Raw genomic sequence first — 22,740 nt, 5'->3', positions numbered from 1 at the left:
ATGGACACACAAAGGGCTTACATTTTTTATAATTACAAAGGAGTTAGTAATAGTGGAATTATAGGGATATAGTTATGTAGAAAGTATATCGAACAATATTAAATATGCGAAAAGGGCGAAAAAATAAAATAAATAAATAAATATGAATATATATTTATAAGGATAAATATTAGTACAAAAATAAAAGAAATATATTTGTTTCTCTTTGATTACCTAATATATGCACAGCTTAAATATGTGTGCAATATATATGCATACGTAATAATATATAATTTTTTATTGCCGTACAATTATTATATGATTTAAAATGGCTATAATATTTTTCGCATGTTAAGTATAAATTAGTCGATATATTTTTTTTCAAGCTTGTTTTCTTTGTTTATAATATTGTGAATTTCTAGCCCGACTAATCACCACATTTATATTATAAAATTTTATGTCAAATAATTTGCTTATTTGAATGTATGTATATATAGAGAACATTATTAAAAGTGTTTATATTGTTGTTTAGCGTCATAATAATTGTCAAATAGCTTTTTGTATATATATGTATTTACCTGACTTGTACAGGCAATATAAGCCAATTCTTTTTAACAAAGTTACGTAATATCAAACTATAATGGAAAATTCAGCAGAGTATGAAAAGGAAAAGATTTATGATCGTCAGTTGAGATTATGGGGAGTTAAAGCTCAAAATCGAATGCTAAAATCCAATGTTTTGATTGTTGGGCTAAGTGCTATAAATATTGAGATATGCAAAAATTTAATTTTAAGTGGAATTAATGTAACGATTATTGATGATAATGTTATAAATGATGAAATGATAGAAAGCATTTTTTTTTTGAATGATGAAGATATAAATAAGCATTTATGTTTACCAATTTTTAAAGAGCTAAAAAGTATAAACCAGTTAATAAATATTAAAGGATATATTGGACGTATAGATATTTCAAATGACAGTGTGGTTATCGACAAAGAATTGATATATAAGAAAAATAAAGGATCAAATTGTGAGGAAACAAATGATGATGAGGTAGTAGCTACTGAAGTAAAGGAAACAAGTTTTAGTATAGAGGACTACATTTCTAATTATACATGTGTGTGCATTTCATGTGAAGATTATCCATTACATGAATTAATTAATATAAATGAATTGTGCCATAAAAAGAATATCGGTTTTTTTTCGCCAATGTGTAATGGGAAATTTGCTTTTTTATTTTCCGATTTTGGTAAGCATATTATTGAAGAATTATATTATAAAAAAAAAGATCAAAATAATAGTGAAAAAAATAACGAACATAATTTGAAGGATGGGGAAAAAAAGAAAGAAAATGAAAGTATTGAAATAGAATATTGCAAATTATCCCATTTTTTTAATGTACCTTTTGAAAATTTTGATAAAAAAACAAATAAAATAATTTACCATATGTTTGCATTAATACTATTTGAAAAGTACAAAAATCTTGGAAAAAATGATAAAGAAATAGATTATGAAGAATTTCATAATTTTTGTAAAAAATACACATTTCTTAAAAATGATTGGATAACGGAAATTGCAAAAATGTATAAAGTTTCCTTTTCCCCATCCTGTTCAATTATGGGAGGTGTTGCATCCCAAGAAATTCGAAAATTTGTTTCAAAACAACATGAGTCAGTACCAAATTTTTGTGTTTTTGATATGAACCAAAATTTAGTATGTACATCCATGATTTCGTGAAGTTTCTCTTGATTGAGAATTCTGCACACATTATAAAATAAAAAAAAATTCCGAGATAAAAAAACATGTCCAATTCAGAAAAAAAACAAATATAGCTAGCTTTCGCTATTATAGCTATATTTTATATGGCATAATTGGCATGTGAAAAAAAAGTAGGAATACATAATTAAAATATTATAGCTACATAAGTGTAACACCTATATGTCATTATACATATATAATGAGCTTTAAATTGGCCCTAAATATATGGCATTTATATAGTTTGATGGGTAATGGCTTAACATTTTTCTTGTCAATTAGTATAAATATGGGTAATAAGCTTTTGCTATAAGTAGCAGATTATTATTTATGTATTTATTTCTTTCCCTTTTGAATTAACATTACATAAAAGGCTTTTAATGATGTATATACATATTTATGTGTATTGTTATTTTTATTAATTTTTAATAATTTTTTTTATTATTTATATTTTGGTGTTTTAAATAAACTTAACCAATGTCATTTTTTTTTATGACCATTCATAATTTTTTTTAGTAAATAAATTTTTTTTTAAATTTGAATTGTCTTAATAAATGAAAAAATATCAGGAGTTAATTTTTTTAAATCATAAAAAGGCACGCATATAAATAAATATATGCATAGGTATTTCACAATATTGTAAAAATACCTTCTTTTTATTATGATATAATTTTATGGTATATTCGAAGTTTTTTAAAAAAATATTTAAAAGAAAAAAAATATGGTAAAAAAATATTATTTATAAAACCTATTGTTATTGTTTTACTGTACCAAGCCATTGAACACGTATAGGTTTTTTTTTTTTTTTTTTTTTTTTTTAAATAAAGATATAACATTATGTGGGGTATTTCAATAGATATAAAAAGTGATATGTAGCCTATTACTGATATTATGTAAAATATTTTGTCGATTTTGATGATTTTATATTTTGTATGTTTGAAATGAAGTATTGAAGTTTTCTTAAACTTGCATATAAATCATATGAACAAACTTATATACAAGGAAACCCAAAATTTTCAGCAAGTATTAAGGAACTTTTCCGTAAAAAGAAAGTGAAGCTAATTATATTCCACAAAATGGAATTATAAATATGTATGAATATTTTGGGGTTGTTTCTTTATTTTTTTTTGTATAATAAGCAATGCTTTTCAGCATGTATATATACTTAAGGGAAATCAGATTTATATAAAGCCCATGTTTTTACATGAAAACTTTTTAGTTATTTTTTGATTGTTTGTCTATCGATAAAAAAAAAATAAGGGCTTCCTGTTAGTTTGTTTCTTTTTTTTTTTGTTATAAAATTTAATAAAAATGATAAGTGGTAAAAGCAATGATGCGATATCAAAGAGTCCTTTAAAAAGCAACAGTATAAAACTAATAAAAGTTCCGAAATTTGTTGCAAGTAGATGGCTTGAATATAATGATAAAGATATTGTTGGATTGCTTGAAGAAAACAATAATGAAATATCAGCCATATATATTCAGAAAGAAAATAGTGATGAGGTAAAAAAATTACCATGTAATAAAAATAGTACAGTAAGTACATATATACTAAAAGAGGAAAAGGTATCATTAAACATAAACAATAAAAATCCAAACTCTGTAAATAATAATTTGAGTAATAAAACAAATGAGAATATGAATCAAGATAATTTAGAAGGTGATAAAGAAGCAGTAGATTATGTTGTTTGTGCTGATATAATAAATAATTGTAGTTACACATATTCATTTCTCCCAACATTAGATAAGGATTATTCTTTAGTATTAAAGGAAAGGCATTATAAAACGAATGTTAAAAAAGATAGATATACAATTATTGAAACACGAAATGAAGATAATATAGATTCATCTCATACTTTATTTAAATATTATAATACGCTTGAGGATGGAACAAATAGTAATTTAAATAGTAAAGATCCGAGAGACAATAGTATTGATAATAAATATGGTAAGAATAAACGTGGGCTTATGGAAAATGATAATAATATTGGTCCATATTCGGCATCTAAACAAAAAGCAAAGCAAGCAAAAAAAATGCATGTTTTTGATTTAGATAAAACTAAAATTAGTATGTTTAAAATATTTGAAAAGGAGGGTAAAAAAGGAGTCCCATTTTCTTTTTTTTCTAAAAGTTTTAACATACCATCAAATTATATAAAAAATATATTAGATGAAATAGCTGTTAAAAGAAAAAGAGTTTCTGATAAAAAAACGGTTTATTTTTTGAAAGATTACATAAGTTAATAAATTTATTAATGTTAATAATTATTTTATTATGAAAAAATATGAAACGAAACAAAACAAATGAAATAAAAGTGACACGAAAAAATTAATAAAAAAAAATGAAAAATATTACAAAGACTAAATGTGTATTTATTTTTCCAAAAATTTTTGAGCAGTATCATTGCATAACTGTGTTTTTCGTGATTTTGAAAAAGTAGACAACACTCTGCATATGTGTACAGAGTTATGTATCCATTTTTTTAATTTTATTTGACTTTTTTTTTTGAAAAACAGTACCGTAGTACTCCTTATAATTATATATAAAAAATAAAAACTTATAGAATTCAAATTTTTAAAATTCGCATATATTATATGTGGAGGCAGTTGCATAAGTTTAAAATTTGAACTTTTTAAAAATAATTTTTATAAGTCTGTATTTTCTTTTTTCTTTTTATCCCCAATGTGCAACTTGATGGCTTCAGAAATAACTGGTATTTCGATGTAGCTACAAAGGAAATGAAAAATGGGAGAATGGTGATAAGTTTTTATGAATGTTCATATGGTTTTATGCATGTCCACAAGTTTTTATGAACGTTCATAACTTTTTATGGATATTCACAAATTTGCCTGAACGTTCATAACTTTTTTTGCGTATTCCCACATTTTTATGAACGTTCATAACTTTTTATGGATATTCACAATTTTGTATGAACATTCATAACTTTTTATGTACATTCGCAAATTTGCCTGAACGTTCATAACTTTTTATGTACATTCACAATTTTGTATGAACATTCATAACTTTTTATGGATATTCATAAATTTGCCTGAACGTTCATAATTTTTTATTGTATATTCCCACATTTGTATGAACGTTCATAACTTTTTATGGATATTCACAATTTTGTATGAACGTTCATAACTTTTCATGGATATTCACAAATTTGCCTGAACGTTCATAACTTTTTATGGATATTCACAATTTTGTATGAACATTCATAACTTTTTATGTACATTCGCAAATTTGCCTGAACATTCATAACTTTTTATGTACATTCGCAAATTTGCCTGAACGTTCATAACTTTTTATGGATATTCACAAAATTGCCTGAACGTTCATAACTTTTTATGGATATTCACAAATTTGCCTGAACGTTCATAACTTTTTATGGATATTCCCACATTTTTATGAACGTTCATAACTTTTTATGTACATTCACAAATTTGCCTGAACGTTCATAAGTTTCCATGCATATACATTTTTTGGTACAAATTATTTTGAATTGGTTGTGATGTGTAAAAAACTTACTATCCCAATAAAGAAGCCATGAAAGGAATAATTAATGATCCAAAATAAATGGACATACTTGAATATAAAACTGTTAAATTAAATATATCTGTATCATTATATGAATATGGAAAAACTCGAAAATAAAATAAGGCTAAGGCATATCCAAACATGGACAATATTAGCCCCTAAAAAGAGAGAAAAAAAAATGAGAAAATGAAAATATATAAGTTGGTATGTGTTATAGTGTTTTTTGTGTAAAATTTGGATTGAAGGTGAATATATTATGTGTGTATTTTTTTAGTTAGCCAGTGTGGGCATAATAATACCTGCATGTGGTGATATTTAATAAAGTAGTGAAATTTGAATTTGTTTTCTTTAACAAACATAAAATATAAACCCATGAAGGTTCCAAAGGAAGAGAATGGAATGGACATATATATGTTGTTAAATTTTTCAATTAAAAAAAGGTACCTACAAAATGAGGGAAATAATATTCATTTTTCATTCTATTCAATGGTATCGGAAAACTTAAGTTTGGGGTTGCATAAAAATAATATCTTACTTGTGTAAATGAAATGGTAGCATATTTAAGAGTGGCATCATATATGCCTACAATTTAAAGTTGTAAAAATAGTAGGATATATATATTAGTATTATAAAAAAATGAAATATATTTGATAGATGGTAAAGCTATATATATGCGTATGGATATTGGGGGAGAGAGACATGATATGTATGATCCAAATCGAGTGATAAAAATTACTTGTACTGCATCCATAAATGGTAAAATATAAGCAGTCGATGCCATCAATTTATCAAATATTGTTACATTTGTTTCGCCATAAAATGCAAAATTCGATTTATTATCTACTGATGCATTAAGTTGTGTTTTCTTTAAATATTTTATAGGATATTTATTTTTATCATATTTTTTAAAGACCATCAAATTTACACTCCTTTTGTTAATTATATTTTTGTTGTGTATAGAAATATTGCTACTCTTTTTAATCACATTGTAAATTTTTATATTTCTATCATTTACAAAACATGATATATTCGTAAGCAACAAAACAAAACATATTAAAATAGATGACAAAAATTTAAACATTTCTTAAAAAAAAAAAAAAAAAAAAAAAAAGCAAAGTAACTAGCTTTTTATATCTATTATGCTTGCTTCATTTTTTGTTTAAACGAAAAGTAGTTAGAAAGTTAAACTAAACTGAGTAGTAAATATGATGAACAAAATAAACAGAAAAAAGTAATTAAAATTGGAATGCAAATAGGATGAATTAAACAAGTTTGAAAATTGAAATGTGAAAAGAAAAATGCTATTATATTCCGTATTATAGTGTTAATTTAAATTTTTTCAATAGGTGTATCCGAGTGTATTTTTTTTTTTTCAAATAATTTTGTGCTTTATTTTTGTAAATAAGCAAGTACTAATTTGAGATTAGGGAAAATTCTATAAATATATAGAAAGGTTTTTATAATTAGTTTGTATTTTTGTTTTTATAGAAAATGTATAATTTAGAAAAAGTTCAAGTGCATTTTGGGTATATGTGTATATGCACATGTAATCAATTTTATAATTTTATAACTTTACAATTTTACAATTTTTATGTTGACACAAATAAAGAAACAGTGTGAATAAACATTTTTAGTAACAAAAAAAATATTTGTAAATTCTATTTGTTTATATACAGACATACATGTAATTTGTTATGTCTTCTATCTGTTTGTTTTCATAAAACTGTAGTAAAATATACAGTTTTGTTATTTTATAAAGAAAAATGAAAAATAATCAAAGTGACGAAAATGATGAAGTGATTAAATCGCTAGGACATAATGCATTAGTTACGCTTCTTCTAAATAATGACAATTACCATGATGAAAATGTTGAACATGCTGAACATGCTGAAAATAGTGTAGGTAGTGATATAAGCAGCCACAAAAAACGAAAAAATGAAATAGACATTTTTGAAGCTAATGAGAGTATTGTAAATGATTTATATGATTATAAAAAAAATGAAATATATTTTTCACCTAATAATATAAATAAATATAGTGAGGAAAAGTTTTATGAAAATGAAGTAGACCTGTTACACTATAATAATATGCACATTAATAGTAGCATAAAAACAGAGCTTGTAAAAAATAATAATTATTTTAAAAATTTGAAGAAATATAATTTCTTGCTTAAAAAAAAAAAATATAATACAAATTTTTCAATTCCTCATAATTTTAATATGTATAATAAATTTTTAGCAAGTGCATCAAAAAGTATTAGTCGATTTACAAATAAAAGTGAAAAAAATTTATTTTATTTACCTCTATCAAAAAAGAAACAAAATGAAATACGAAATATAGAACAGAATGAACTAGTAGACAGTTCTCTTCATTCTAATCATTTTCAAATTGAATGGGAAAACAAAAAAGGTGACGAAAAAAATCCATCACGTGATGTGTCTATTACCTCTGAAACGTTGAAAAATAAAAATATAGGAAATACAAATGAGGAAAGAAATGGAGAGATTGAACTTGTGGGGAAAAATTCATGTAATAGGTCGAAACATAATGCAGAAAACGCTGACATTTTCTATAGTAATAACATAAGTAATAGTCCAAAAATAGAAAGGAATAAATGTAAATGTTGTTCGAAAAAAAATAACTACAAAAATTATAACAAAAATAGTGACAAGAACAAGTTGAATAAGAAAAGGAAATTTGAGAAAGTGGCGTCCCCAACTGATAATGCCCCCATGATATATGACAAAAATGGTTGCGAAAAAAAAAAGCTGAAAAAAAAAGTTAAAAAAAAAGCGAAAAGGGAGTTGAAAAATAAAAGCGAAGAAGAAAACCGAGAGACGACAATAAAAATCGAGAATGATGGTGGAGGAAAAAATGAAAAACCTTTTGAGCATTTCGTTCTTCTAGATTTTAATCCAAAAGATGAAGATTATAAAGCAATTAAAAAAACGTTAGAGACGCATGGTCTGATTTTTGACTTATCATTTGACAGTAATACAAAAAAGGAAAATATAAATACAAAAGTTGAAGTAATAAATAGGAAAAAATGCTCTATTAAAAAGGAAAATAATATTAATACAACAAATTTAGAACAAATTGTGGATGTTGGAGATAATTTCCCAAAATATAATTTATTAAAACAAAAAAAAAATACCGGAAAAATTAAAATAGTCGATTATGATTTTGAAAAAAATATATGTTATTTTCAATAAGCCCAGTAAAAGAAAGTAGCGAAATAAAAAGAAATATTCTGCATACAAACAGCCAAAATTTAGAGAATAACCGAAAAAACCTGAACAAGGAATAAAAAAGTTTCTTTTGTCCTGCACAGGCAATACGAATTTGGAGTGATTTAGCCAACATTGGAATAATTATATAAGAAAAATAGAACTTTATTATGAACACATTAATAATTATATTAACCTTATTGTAAAGTTAGCCAATCTGTGAAAACATCATGGTAGAATTTATATATCTTAAAAGATGAAGAATAAAAAAAAAAAAAAAACTAAAACATTTTAAACTGGAATAAAGACATCTTAGTTTTGATCATATGCACACATTGTATAAATGCAAAAAACATTATTATTATTTTCTCTTTTTTTAATTTTTATCATTCCTAATTATATATATAAAAAAAAACATTAAAAATATATTGTATAATAAAATTTCGAAAAAATAAAAAAATAAATACACACATATGTATATGCATAATGATGTGTATATTATGAGAGTATCATATTGTCTTATGATTTTTTTTGTCGTACTATCATATTTGAATATGATAATATTTTGTGTGATAATACATTTTTATTTAAAAAAAAGTATACTAAAATAATTAACATATAATATATATATGTTCGAACTCAAAAATTGGATATATATAAAACAAATAAGAGTTTATCCAATTTTCAACACAAACATTTATTTAACATATTTTTATCATTATCCATATCATTAGTTAATTGTATATCAACAACATTAGCTTCATTGTTATTATTATTTTCTAAATTTGGCAATTTTGCTGCAATTTTTTTAAATAATACTTTTATGTTATGACCAGCTTTAGCGCTTGTTTCATGAAACATAGTATTATATTCTTGTGCTTTTTGCATGCCTTCTTCATATGTAACTTTTCTAAGATCTGCTAAATCTGTTTTATTTCCAACTAAAACAATTATAACATCTTTTCCTCTTTCATTTAAAATATCTTGTATCCATTTTGTTGTATTTTCAAATGATTGTCTATTCGTGATATCATATACAACAATAGCAGCAGCCGAATCTCTAATATAACTTGGTATTAAACTTCGAAACCTTTCTTGGCCTGCTGTGTCCCAAAGTTGAAGTCGCACTGGTCCTTCATCAAGATATAATGTTTTGCTCAAAAAATCGATACCTATTGTAGACTTTGCAAAAAAAAAAATAGGAATAAAAATGTATTATATATTGCGTGTGCAGGTGTATTTTTATATTTTTATTTTATTTGCGCGTACTTGGTAGTTATTGTCAAATGTGTCATACATGAACCTTGTAATTATGGATGTTTTGCCAACCGCTTGCTGAAAAGGAAGAAAAAGAACAATATAGGATGTTTTATAATGTGCAGATATATAGTTTATGCTTTGTTATGTTTTGATTATTCGTACTTCTCCCAAAAAAACAAGCTTGTACTTATTTAGTCCCGAATCTGAGAGGAAAAAGAAAAAGGAATTCCAAATGTATAAAGGATGGTGAGGTATAGTGTGATATATAATGTATGTAACGATGGGTAGTATATAATGATAATTGTGAATCGTCGCAATCTATTTGAGGTTTTAGTATGTGTAATGCAGGTTTTGAAAATATTAAACGATGTTGAGGAGTGTGAGTATAAACGTGTGCAAATAGAATTATGGGTGTGAGAAAATGTTATGAATAATTTGGTGTTGCGCTTCGTTTCGTTTTTTATGTGCATTTTATTAAGTGTTAATGTTTTTTTTAGTCATATAATATATTATACAATTTTTTCAGGTTTTTAAAATATAAAATGAATGTTTTTGTGATTTATACGTACTTTGAAATTCGTCCATTATGTTGATAGGAGTTATAATTAAGAATTAGTCTTTGAATAATTAAATTGAAAATTTTCATATAAATAAAATTAATTTGATTTATCCATAATATTATTACAAGTTCTTGCAATTCTTCTTTTTCCGTATATTTTATATATACAAATATATGAGTTTCATTTTAAAACAATATGTATATATTTATACATATATTTGTTTTGAATATTATTTATTTTTAATTTATAAATTTTTTGGGTAATAATGAGTATTGCTTACAAATGTAATTATTTGATAAGGGATTTTTTAGAAAGAAAAAAAAATTAAATATAAATAAAATAACCAAAATAAAAAAAAGGAAAAAAAGGAAAATAAAAAAACGGGAAAAAAAAAATAAAATTATATATGTGTATATAAAATTTATATACAAAAAATAATGAAATAAGTAAATTGTTATATATATATATATATATATATATATATATATATATATATTTTTTATATAATATGTTTTGCGTGTATAATTGTGTTTTTGTTCTTTAAAAGCAAAGCAGCAAACAGTTTGTTACTTGCATAAGTTTAACTCATAAATAAGATTGAACAATGGTGTATGTATATAATATTTATATAATATATATATTTTTTTAAATATGTTAAAATAAATTAGAAAGGTATATTTATGAATTCTGCGTAGAGTCCGCAGGAATTAGTCATTATATAAAATATACTAATCTAAAAAAAAATGAATTTGAAAAATATTGTTATATAGCAATTGAATTAAAGTGGGTACTTGCACATAAACGAAAAATATACTATCGGAAATTTTGGTTGTTTTTTTTTGTCAGCAAATATAGTATGGGTTTGGTAATAAAGAAAGAAAATAATAAAATTGTATTTTATTTTTTTTTGAATTTTGTATTGTTTTGTTCACTAGTTATGTAGTGATTTTTATGGATAATAATGAGAGTAGAAAAAATAAAATGACATTATTTTTTTTGGTATATGAAATAAAGAGAATAAAAATTTTGAAGTATTTTAGCTAGACATGGTAATAAATTATATTATAAGATTTTTTTTTTTTTTAATTTTTTAACAACTCAATAAACAATGTAATATATTGTAAATCGAGATTAAGAGTTGGTGAACTATTTATAGCTTTAGTCATGTGAAATAATATTTCGTCATTTTGATTAGTAAGAAATTGGTTATTAATTTTTGATGATTTATTTAGATTGGAACATTTGGGGACTTGTAAATTATTTTTTACAAAAAATAAATTTGGTTGTTCATTTTTTGCCTGCACATTGGCTAGTCTACTGTGATTTTGTTCATTGGCTAGTTCATTTTCATATTTTTCACTTTTTTTTACATTATCATGAAGATTATCATTTGTTGAGTTTGATTGGTGTAAATAATTTCCTACATATCCAGGTGTGCATAATAAACTAGCCAAATCAACTGTCTGATCATTTAAATTTTGATTTTCTTTGTTTTTGTATATACTTACGAAATTGTCATTTTTGGATATTACCTTATACTGGTTAACTTTTTCAATATATTTTTTTTTTTCAACTGATTTGACTCGAGTCGTTTGGCCCAGCACCTGGAAAGGGGGTGTAAAATGTGGTGAAAATAATTAAAAAATAAACAATTTGAATTGATGAAGCAAAGTTATGTAGCCTATTTTGCATCCTGTTTTGCAAATGAAATGGATTGGGAAAGTGAACGCATTAAAAAGTAGCAAACATGCATGTATCACCTTTTCAATTGTTAAGTTGTGTTTATAATTTTCAAAAAATGTTTTATTTTTGTCTGATAATGTGTTTTTAGATTGACAACGCTTTTGATTGTAGTTCTTATGAACAAGGTTAGATATATTTTGCACTTTGGTTAATTTGTTGTTATTTACAAAATAATGTTTTAGGTTTGTTGTGAGGTCCTTTTCTTTTTTATGTAAAGGGCTTAGGTTGTTTTTTTCATCTGTAAAGGAATAAGTACATTATGAAATATTTATATTTCAGGCAAATATGATATAAATGTAATGATATATTTTTATTTACTTTTTATTTTGCTAATTATCATATTTTTTGAATGATTTAGTAAAGTTGCAGTTGCATTTCTCTTTGGCTTTATGGGCATATTTGTGTGCGAGCATGCTTGTGCTTGCTCATGCTTAGGCATAGGATCTTCCTTTTGCTTCGTAAAAGTGGATGGAAGTGAGTTAGGAAATTTTGATTAAGCACAGTTAAGCAATATTAATTAGGTAAAAGTAATTAAGCAAAGTTAATAGGCGTTTAAAACGATAAGTGTAATGAGCTATTTCCTACCTTTTTGTGGCTAGCTGCTTGGGGTGTTTGACAATTTTGGCCATCCATTTGGAGCAGCAAACTTTGGGATTTATTTATGGAGGGGAAATTAGATATGCTTTTTTTTGAATTGGTCAATTTGTTTTTGCCATGTTTATTACAACTTAATCTTTGTATTTGGTCACGAGGGTATGTCAAATATTTTGAAGTTGCATTTTGTTTATTTGGGAAATCTAAGCTTGTAGAAAAGAGTGTATATTTATGCAAAAATGGAAGCATAGGAATGTATTGCGTTTTTATGTAAATTCACTTATTGGTTTATCATTTGTTATAACTTACTTGAGCAAAGACTACCATTTAGTGTTTCTTTTATTTTTTTCATTTCCTTTTTGGAGCACTGGCAATGTTTTCTGCAGAAGTGTGTGTTCGTTTTTAATTTATTTTGAATTGCATGAATGTGTAGTTTTTTTTAGCTTTTTCCAGCTTTTTCCAGCTTTTTCCAGCTTTTATGGGGCTAGGAAATTACCTGATATCGGTGACAGTATTCTTTGAGGCGTCTCTGCATTTTTTAACTAAATCGGTGTTAAAATTTTGGGTTTGATAAATAGTTGGAAGGTTATCCAAATTATTTAAATCATGATATGTATAGGAAAATAGTTTTTGTGTTAAATTGGTAGAAATATTAAATGTGTTTGTTTTTGTATAAGGTATATAATTTTTTAATATTTTACATGTGTCTATGTTGTTTAATTCTTTTAGTTCTCCATTAACTGTTTTTAGCATATATTTATTTTTTTGCAAATTTTCTTTTCCTACTACCCCTGAAGTAGCAAGCCCAGGTGTCACCCCTTCTTTTGTTGAATCATTTGCTTCCTTAGTTTTAACTTCTTTACTAATTTGAGGTAGCATAGATTCTTCGATTTTATTTTTATTTACTTTACAAGCATTTTTCATTACTTTATTTATGTGATTTAATTCGAGGTAATAGTTTTTATTTTTTTTGCTTTTTGTGTTTTTTTGTTTTGCTTTAGTTGATTGTCCATAAAATAGGAGGCCGAGCAAGTTAGCCTTTTCGATTTTTTTAGCTGCCAGCATTATGTTTGTAAAGTTAAATTATTTTATGTATTTGACAAATTATTAACTATTTTTAGGAAACATTCCTGTTTTTGTAAAATTGTTTATATAATTGTTTTTGTTTTTTTTTAAATAAATGCTAAGTCGTCTTATATTTAAAACGTGTGTAACTGTAGATAGACAAAACCCAAAAAGTAAAACCTTTCCAACTATTTATAACCAAAATAAGTTTATACTTTATTTAAAAAAAGCAAGTATGAAAATGATTGATAATTATAGGGATTAAATTTTTTTTTTTTTTTTTATAAAATTTATAAGTTATTTGTGGAACATTTATAGTTTGCAAAAATGTGCATAAAAATGTATTTGTGAAAAATGAAATAAAATTAACAAAAAAGTTGTACATGTATAGAAAGAAAAAAAAAAAATTATATGGTTTGTCTGATTAGGCTGTTCGGAAATATACACACACGTACATACGTTTCTTGTGTTCATATTTATGGATGTTGGTGAGTCTAAAATGGAGGTATGCATGTATTATAGAATAATGGAATAAATGTAAGTAAACTTAAAAAAAGGTAAGAATATGTTGGAAAATTAATAAGTAGTATATAAGGGTTTAGTCAAAAGATGTAGTAAGGGGTAGTGGCACGTTAATAAAAATGATAAGCATGTGGATGATTAATTTGGGATAAGTAACGGGTGTAAATATGTGTTTGTTTTATTCAAGTGATTTTATTAAATATTCTGAGAGATGTTTATTTGTAGATCTTGAAATAATTTTCAAAAGACAGCCATATTGTTGTGAAATAATTAATGATACCATACATAAAACATTAGTTTGATTTAAGAATTTGGCATATAATAACATATTATGTGTATTTGAATTTGGTTCTACAATATTAGTATTATCACAAGGTGACATATTTAAATTATTTAATAATCCTGTAACAGCTGCTTGTATGTTTTCAAAATTTAAACTAAATTTACTTGTACATTCAGAATTATATTGACTCATGTTATCCCATAATAATTTAAATTCGGAATTTCTTAAAATACATGCATTTATAAAATCGGTTATTTGGATGTTCATATTATTAATAGAGTATGAATCTGGGTAGCCATCATCCATTTCATTTTCTTTAACATAAAAATGTAAGGAGCATTGAAATGATTGACTAACGTCAAATCCATCATTTTCATCCGTTTGAGTTTGGCTATTATTATTTGATTCTAAATTAGGATCATTCGAATCAAGTGAAATATTGAAGGGTACGTTTTTTTTCAATAAAATATATAAATTTTGTGGTTGATTATAGTATATATTTTTTATTGTTGTTTTTTCAAGGATATTCCATTTTTTTTCATATGTATTAATTTGTAAATTAACATCAGATAATATTTGATCGTTTAATGTATTATTAATAGTAAATCCAAGGACAATATAATTTAAATAAATATATTTTTTCACAAAAACTGTGTATTCTGCTTCTGTTTCTGTCAAAGGTGTATGTTTTGTTATTAATTTTAATGAACCCATATTATATTTTTCTACAAGTGGTAATACATTTTCAATATATGCTTGATCTGTTAGATGTTCAACAAATTTTGGCGCATTAGATGCATTATTTTGCATCTCATAGTAGGATGATTTTTTTTTTAAATAAACATTTTGTGATGATCCTAATCCTTCTCTACTTAATTCGGTTGTATATAATATGTCATCTTTAATCTGTTCATGATCAAATTCTGCTTCTAAATCATTTTGCATATGATTTGAAATGCCGGCAATTATTTTTTCTACATCTATGTAGTTGTTGTCGAAGATGATTTGGTTTACAAGGGTGTCTTGTTTGTTCTTCGTTTCTTCTTCCTGTTTTGCATTTCCATCTTGATCTTCCTCTCCATTTGTTACGTTCCCAACTTGCTCGTCGAGTTTTTGTATTTTTTCCTTAAGCATGTGATAAAAAAGATTGGTTCTATCCCTTACCTCATCATCACTATCGACTAATAAGCACTTAAGTAAGAACAAAATATCTTTCGAATTATTTTGACACTTGAGAGCAATGTAAAATAAAGCATACATACCATCAGCTCGTATAGTAGAACTTTCTAATATTAATCTATTATAAATATATCTAATATATTTTGATGGCTTTTTTGTTTTAGGTATATGTAATAATAAAAATCGTATAACTCTTAAGAGTAAAGAATTATATTCACAATCTTCAATAAACTCACATAATTGTAAAATAGCATTTTCTTCGGAATTTGGGATTTGTGTAATTATAAGTATGATTGTATCTATGATGGTTGATTTAAATTTATATGATTCTTCATCTCGTAAATTATTTGATAAAAAGTTTAGAATTACTTTTGATTTATTTGGATATATAAAACATAAATTTTTTATTTCTTGTATAATTTGAATTTTAAATGAACTATTATTATCACTATTCATGTAAGTATTAATTTGATTTAGTAATTCATCAATATTCTGTTCGTTGCCTGTTTTTAATAAAGTTGTAAAAGCTAAAACACAAATATTTTTATTTTCATCAGTTAATAATGCTTCTATATCTTCATTTAGCTTTGAAGCAATCATAGGTCTATAATGTGATAATTTATTTACCTTTCTAATTATACAAAATTTTTCAATTGTTTTTGTTGATAGTAAGAAAAGTTTACAAACTTTTAAACAGTCTGTTAATATTTCAACATTGAAAATGGTAGTACTATTACGGCCTTCTAAATCATAGGTAGCTAATTCGACAATCGATTTAACTGCTTCATATAAAACAACTGGATCCTTACTTTTTAAACATAGCTTAAGAAAATCAAAACAGACCTTAGTAGTTGGATGTATAGTTTGATTATTTGTGTTGTTAACATTTGGTGTAGTATTATTGTAAGGAACGGAATTATTATTTGCATTTAAAATATCTCCGCCAATTTCTGTATGGTATATTAGATGTGCTGCATATTTGATAAGTAAGCAGTTTGCTAAAGAACCGGTTAAATTTGATGAGCGTTTACCATATGAACTTATAATTTTTTCTAAAGCTAATTTATCATTATATTTTATGGAACATAGTAATGTTAAAGCATGGAATTGAATCATAGGATGTTTACTGTTTATACATTCACTGACTTCGTTAATCCATCTTTTTACAATATCACTAGATGTATTAATAAATAGATTTAAACCGCATAATAAAGCAGATGAAGAAACAAATGGGTTCTTATCAACAATGGCTGTTTTTAAATATCTTTCTATTTGTGCAGCTAATACGGAATCAATAGTTTGACTTAAAACTCGAATTGCATTAGCTCTATAACAATCGTTAGAAGAATTCATATCTTTTGTCAACGAACTTGTAACTATAAAAACTTCTTTTTCACTAACGGGTAAGCTTTTAATAACTAAATATACCATCCTTCTTAATCGTTCATTATTTGATTGAAATAATTTTGTAATGCTAAAAAAAATTTCAGTACATTCTTGAGATGTTAAGCTTGTTTCATTTTTATTAATTAGGTATAATATTTTTGTTAATATATTTAAACATTTTTGGATGTTTAAAGGATAGCTTGAAAATACACGAGTTTCTTGTAATACATTTGCTTTATCTCCATCATGAGGGTTTACAAAAAATTTTTCATCTTCATACCTCGAATCTTTAAGCAAATTTCTCTGAACTTTATCTTTTATGATCATTTGTTTCAACATAGTTTAGTTATTGGGTAGTGTATTGATGGGGTATATACCCAGTACTATAATTTTTAATCTTAATTTTTTTTTTTTTTTTTTTTTTTTTTAAATATTTTACACGATGCTTGAGTGTGTTGGCTAGTTTGGTAATGAGCGAATTGCATAGGGCCTCCCAATGGGTATCGTAAAGGTTGAAAATGGCGGGTATGCTTTGGCGCGTATATTTGCTGCGTATTTTTGCTGCGTATATTTGGCGCTTGATTCTCTTTATATTCAATGTTTCGATTTCCCTACTTAAGCAGGATTACAATCCTTAAGGGCTTATTTCATCATAAGGGGGGATGAAAAATTATGAAAATTGTTTGAAGCAAACTTTTACACAAATTAGAAATAAAATTGAATAAATAATACAAGATATAGTTAAATTTAGATATACTTTAAAAATTGTAAAATCCTTTGTTTTTATATTTTATTATATATAAAAAATATTTATTTTAAAAATCTATCACTAATAATTTTAAGTATAACGTCAATAATTGGAATAAATAATATTTTTTTACTATCACCATATGTATACAATGTTTTATTTATATAATGTTTGTATAAATTGCAATTTTTCGTTTTAAAATTTTGTATATATATGCATTGCCATGTTAACTAAAAAAAATATTGTTATTTACATGCTTGATTATTTTTTATGTATTTACTACATTGATTTTTTTATCTACTTATTTTGTTATTTTTATAAAATATATTTTATTTTACAATTTTATTATATTATTTAATTTTTTATACTTTTATATAAATATGTAAATTATTTAAACACAGGGGTGGAATGCATAATGTAATGAAGTGTGGCTTGGGAAATATATAAACTTTGGAGGGTAGCTTATTTTTTGTAAGTTCAAATATTTAAAGACGTAAATGTTTTTTTAATTGACCATTATAAATAGTTATGAGGTCAATACAAGCTCGGGCTTACAGTATCTGTAGTTCCCTACAAAATAAAATAAATAAAGCCGTAGTAGTAAGCCCGAGAGTGAATATGGTATACACCTATTTAGGTCCCTTAATTATGTTTTACAATTTCTCTTTACTCTTTTATGTGTGCTTATATGTAACTAATAAATATGAGAACGGAATGAAAAAATAAAAGGTAAATACGTTATAAGGTTATTACATATTTCTATATATTGCTACACCCATTTAAGTAAACAAATGAATAGGAAAATTTTCATTGCTTTGATGAAGAGAGCCACAAAAAGATATAACCCAACTGGTGGTTAGGTTGTAAAACTTTAATTTATTTTTCTACAAATTGTGAGCATTTTTTGTATCTCTTTATTTTAAGACTTATAACTTTTAGGAAAACAAATATTTTATTAGAAACAGTTTTGAAAACAAATTTAAAAAAAAACTAAAAAAAATGTAAAGTTCAAAAAAAAAAAAAAAAAAAAAAATATTGTCATATATCTAATTGGTTTATCTTGATGCATGTATATAACAGTTATTTATATTTTTAATTTGAATCGTAACTTATTTGTATTTATTTTTTTTAAACTACTATCTTTCTAATAATAAGACACACATATGGATAAAATACATTTATTTATTCAGGAAGACTGTGTAAAAATAAAATGAAAATTTATAGTTGTATGTTCTATGATATACATTTTGATGATCTTCTCAATTTTTATATTTAACTTACATATGCATAATGAAAAAACATTTAAAACAAAAGTATATATACTATTTAATCATATTGAGATGAAATATTTTTCGTTCCATAATTATGTATGAATATATTTCAAAAGGTATAATGTTAATAAAGAATTAGAAATTCGGAACGAGACGGGTTTTGTATCTTCCTTTCGCATGTCCATTGTTCTAAATAAGTAAAATAATAAAATATTTATGAACGTACTGCTTAACTTTAACAATTAAATAATTCTTTCCATTTGTGTTGCAAACATTTCTCTAAATTATGATGAGCTATTGAGTTGTGAATTTATAACTGCCATGGATCAACCATTTTTATACTTAAAAAAATAAATGCTGATATGTTTTGCATACCTTTGAAAATAATTTGATAAAACAGATTGACAATGCACAATTAGGGCTCTATTGTGTCTTGGGTTAAACATTTTAATACTATCATAATTGACATAATATTTTAAACTTGGAATAGGTAGGTAGTTTTATGGTAGAACTTTCTATAGGTATACAATTTTTATTGTGATCATTATGCAGATTTTACTTTACGGTGTAACGAGCCGATTCCCGTTTTAAAGATAAACATTTTGTTTCGACTTTCGTGAAGGGTAACAAGGATAAGCAGAAATGGTGAGCCTTTTAAATTTCATTTATTATAAAAATTGTAAAAATTGTAAAAATTGTAAAAATTTTGCAAGTTTGGATTGTCTATATTTAGAAATGGTAGCACGCTTTAAATATATTTAATTGTTTTTCCTGAGTGGGTATAATTATTAGTGCATAGTTTGACGTGAGGTTGATCATTTTCGTTGTCTTCTTTATGGGATTGATTTTGTAAATCTACCTGTTTTACACAATATTTTGTAAATATATCTTTTTTTTGTTTTAACTTGTTAATCTTTTGTATATTATCTAAATTAGAAGCTTTATGTGCATGTGTATTGTTGATAAGTATTTCTTGATCTGATGTTAAGTCATTACTTTCATCTATAAATTTATTTCCTTTATTTATTTTACTAACCTTTGTTGCATTATTTAGCTTATTAATTTTACTGATTTTATTAATTTTTTCTAATACTTCTTCATTTATAAAATATTTTGGAAAGTTTGTATTTTTGGATTCTTTGAATTTTTGAAAAGTGCAATTAAAATTATTGGAAGTATTCTCTTTTATTTTGTTAGTTTCATTTTCTGTTTTATTTTTTTTATCTGCATTAAATAGTTCTGGAATTTTTGTATCATTAAAATTTGGATAATTATCTGAATATATTTTATTAGTAGATGTATTTTCACTTCTTGCATTTTTATTAACATGGCTAGTTGTGTTACTAATTTTATTATTATAATTTAAGGCAGCTGAATTGTTTTTTATTATATTATCATTATTTTTTAAATCATGAATTTTACTTTTACTTGTCAAAAAATTTATTTTTTCATTACTACTACAATAGTTATATTTTACATTATTCATGTCTTTAGTAATTTTTTTTTCATTTTCATCTTGTTCATTCATTTTAGGATTTCCTTTTTTTGTTTCACTTTTTAATTGAAATATATTTTTATAATCACGTTGTTTAACTTCATTATTTAAAACAATTTTATCATATTTGTATGTTTTTTTTTTTTGTAAAATATTATTATATTCTTCACCTTTTTGTTCTTCATTGGTGATACTATTATTTCCTTGAGTTGTATTGACATATGTATCTTCCTCCGTTTTTTTTTTTCGTCGAACACAGTTATTATTCGTATTAGCTGTAATGGTAGTAGTTGTAGTTGCAGTTTTTCCGGTGCTACTTATACTATCATTGTCTTTACTTAGATCGTCAATTTCTTCATCTATGTAGATAGACGAATTTGTACTTTTTACACCTTGTTCAGGCTTTTTCTTTTTTAATAAGTTTTCATTACTATTTTCTGCATTATGATTCTTTGTAAGTGTTTCTTTTTTTTTTTTTTTTATCTCCTCGTGAGTTGCTGTAGTATCTTCATCTTCGTTTTCATCTTCCGAAGAATCGTAGGTTTGCTTATTATTTTCATCTTTTTTGGTAGCATTTTTTTTTTTTTTTTCTGATTTATTTTCAGCATTTTTACTAGCAATAGAATCGGTTCGTTTTACAGAACAACAGTTAACTTTATTCTTAAAATTGTTTTTCATTATGTAATACAAAATTTCATAATCCTTTTTGAGAGCAGAATTGGAATATTTTTCTTTTCCTGAACTGGTGGTATTTTCACTTGTAATTGTACTTGCATTCTTTTTATCATTTCCACTTTTGTGTGTATCTATATCTGTAATAACAGTTGTTTTAGATGTAGAAAGTGATTTAACAACACATTCGTTTGTATCTTTTTTTGTTTCATTAACTTTGTTAATTTTACTATTTGAAATCGATGAGATGTTTTTAAAAAAATTCCAATTATTTGATAAAAGATAAATCCATCGAGTTTTAATTTTTTCATGCCATAAAAATTTGGAGTTTTGCAAACTAAAATTATTTAGCATTTCAGTAACCCATGGGTGATCTAAAACATTTTGTAAGCTTAATCTTTCATTGGGGTTTGATGATGTTAATTTAACAAATAAATCCCATGCTTTTAAATTTTCTCGAAATCTGCTAGGTGGTTTAGAATATCGTAAATTATGGACTGTTTTTAAAATGATTTGAGCGACCTTAGAGCATTCTACTCCTTTTTGCCTACAAACAAATCTACCAGATATAAATAAAATCATATTCATTCCAAGTGCATAATTATCAATTTTTTCTGTCATAGGACCAGTATTTCTTAAAACTTCAGGAGGATTTATTTCTAATGTTCCTGGCCATTCATTTGGATGTAAATTACATGAATCAATATGTTCGGACCATCCAAAATCAGCTATTACAATTTTTTTATTACTATATCTTAAAATGTTAGTTGGTTTTAAATCTCTATGTACAATATTCATATCTTGTATATACCACATACCTTGTAGCAATTGAATAAAATATAAAAATGCTTCGCTCATATTGCTTGATAGATTTTCTTTCCATAGTGTACCATCATTAGCATAATCTTGTATAAGTATCCATCCTTCTTTACCTCCTATAACTTTATGTAATTTAATAACACCAGGACATTGACATATAGATAAATTAATTATTTCTTTAGTAAACATTTCTACAATTCTATTGAATGACTCTTTAGGAAATTGATTTGGTTGTAATAATTTAGCTGCAAATATTTCATTTGTTACTTTATGTTTAACTTTCCATACTTCTGCATATGTCCCTTTTCCTAAATTATTTAAAACAATATAATCTTTAAAACAGCTTTCATTTGTTTTTATTATTTTTATCTGATTATTTAATATACTAGGTAATTGTAATATGTCATTATGTGATGATAATTCAGACCCAATTTTAACTTCATCACTTTTTTTATTCTTTACATAATTTTTTTTATAAAGCTTTTCCGATATTTTTGGAGTTTCATTGTTATTATTTACTATTTTAACACCTTTTTTATTATCTAAATAATCCATGTTTTTTTCAATAATCTTTATATGCTTACTATGGTTAGTGTCTATTTTTTAAGAAATATGTTCCTTATATATTTTTTAAGGTATA

General features: G+C 24.7%; 8 protein-coding genes across 8 annotated transcripts; 3 read left to right on the top strand and 5 right to left on the bottom strand.

The window, feature by feature from the left end:
* Window positions 1-619: 619 nt before the first annotated feature.
* PCHAS_0705700 (SUMO-activating enzyme subunit 1, putative) lies at window positions 620-1,717 on the top strand (the record flags this gene model as incomplete). The annotated part of the gene is made up of 1 exon (XM_016797610.1): window positions 620-1,717. One exon carries the CDS (start codon window positions 620-622, stop codon window positions 1,715-1,717), a length of 1,098 nt encoding a protein of 365 aa, XP_016653546.1.
* Window positions 1,718-3,046: 1,329 nt separating this feature from the next.
* PCHAS_0705600 (transcription initiation factor IIF subunit beta, putative) lies at window positions 3,047-3,979 on the top strand (the record flags this gene model as incomplete). The annotated part of the gene is made up of 1 exon (XM_016797609.1): window positions 3,047-3,979. One exon carries the CDS (start codon window positions 3,047-3,049, stop codon window positions 3,977-3,979), a length of 933 nt encoding a protein of 310 aa, XP_016653545.1.
* A 402-nt stretch (window positions 3,980-4,381) lies between these two features.
* On the bottom strand, window positions 4,382-6,357 carry PCHAS_0705500 (apicoplast import protein Tic20, putative; the record flags this gene model as incomplete). The annotated part of the gene is made up of 5 exons (XM_016797608.1): window positions 4,382-4,463; window positions 5,268-5,434; window positions 5,576-5,720; window positions 5,812-5,858; window positions 6,013-6,357. The coding sequence occupies 5 exons, from the start codon at window positions 6,355-6,357 to the stop codon at window positions 4,382-4,384; spliced, it is 786 nt and encodes a 261-aa protein (XP_016653544.1).
* A 682-nt stretch (window positions 6,358-7,039) lies between these two features.
* PCHAS_0705400 (conserved Plasmodium protein, unknown function) lies at window positions 7,040-8,488 on the top strand (the record flags this gene model as incomplete). Its single annotated transcript, XM_727593.2, has 1 exon — window positions 7,040-8,488. One exon carries the CDS (start codon window positions 7,040-7,042, stop codon window positions 8,486-8,488), a length of 1,449 nt encoding a protein of 482 aa, XP_732686.2.
* A 699-nt stretch (window positions 8,489-9,187) lies between these two features.
* Window positions 9,188-10,348, bottom strand: PCHAS_0705300 (ras-related protein Rab-6, putative; the record flags this gene model as incomplete). The annotated part of the gene is made up of 4 exons (XM_016797607.1): window positions 9,188-9,685; window positions 9,773-9,838; window positions 9,926-9,966; window positions 10,333-10,348. The coding sequence occupies 4 exons, from the start codon at window positions 10,346-10,348 to the stop codon at window positions 9,188-9,190; spliced, it is 621 nt and encodes a 206-aa protein (XP_016653543.1).
* Window positions 10,349-11,405: 1,057 nt separating this feature from the next.
* Window positions 11,406-13,725, bottom strand: PCHAS_0705200 (conserved Plasmodium protein, unknown function; the record flags this gene model as incomplete). The annotated part of the gene is made up of 6 exons (XM_016797606.1): window positions 11,406-11,927; window positions 12,084-12,304; window positions 12,385-12,520; window positions 12,652-12,868; window positions 12,966-13,040; window positions 13,157-13,725. The coding sequence occupies 6 exons, from the start codon at window positions 13,723-13,725 to the stop codon at window positions 11,406-11,408; spliced, it is 1,740 nt and encodes a 579-aa protein (XP_016653542.1).
* Window positions 13,726-14,425: 700 nt separating this feature from the next.
* Window positions 14,426-17,434, bottom strand: PCHAS_0705100 (coatomer subunit gamma, putative; the record flags this gene model as incomplete). The annotated part of the gene is made up of 1 exon (XM_016797605.1): window positions 14,426-17,434. One exon carries the CDS (start codon window positions 17,432-17,434, stop codon window positions 14,426-14,428), a length of 3,009 nt encoding a protein of 1,002 aa, XP_016653541.1.
* Window positions 17,435-19,862: 2,428 nt separating this feature from the next.
* On the bottom strand, window positions 19,863-22,655 carry PCHAS_0705000 (serine/threonine protein kinase, putative; the record flags this gene model as incomplete). Its single annotated transcript, XM_739303.2, has 1 exon — window positions 19,863-22,655. The coding sequence occupies one exon, from the start codon at window positions 22,653-22,655 to the stop codon at window positions 19,863-19,865; it is 2,793 nt and encodes a 930-aa protein (XP_744396.2).
* Between the last annotated feature and the right edge of the window lie 85 nt (window positions 22,656-22,740).

This window comes from Plasmodium chabaudi (genome assembly GCF_900002335.3).
Source record: "Plasmodium chabaudi chabaudi strain AS genome assembly, chromosome: 7".
NCBI lineage: Eukaryota > Apicomplexa > Aconoidasida > Haemosporida > Plasmodiidae > Plasmodium > Plasmodium chabaudi.
Note: the sequence above shows the minus strand (reverse complement) of the source record. Positions and strands in the feature narration are given on the sequence as shown.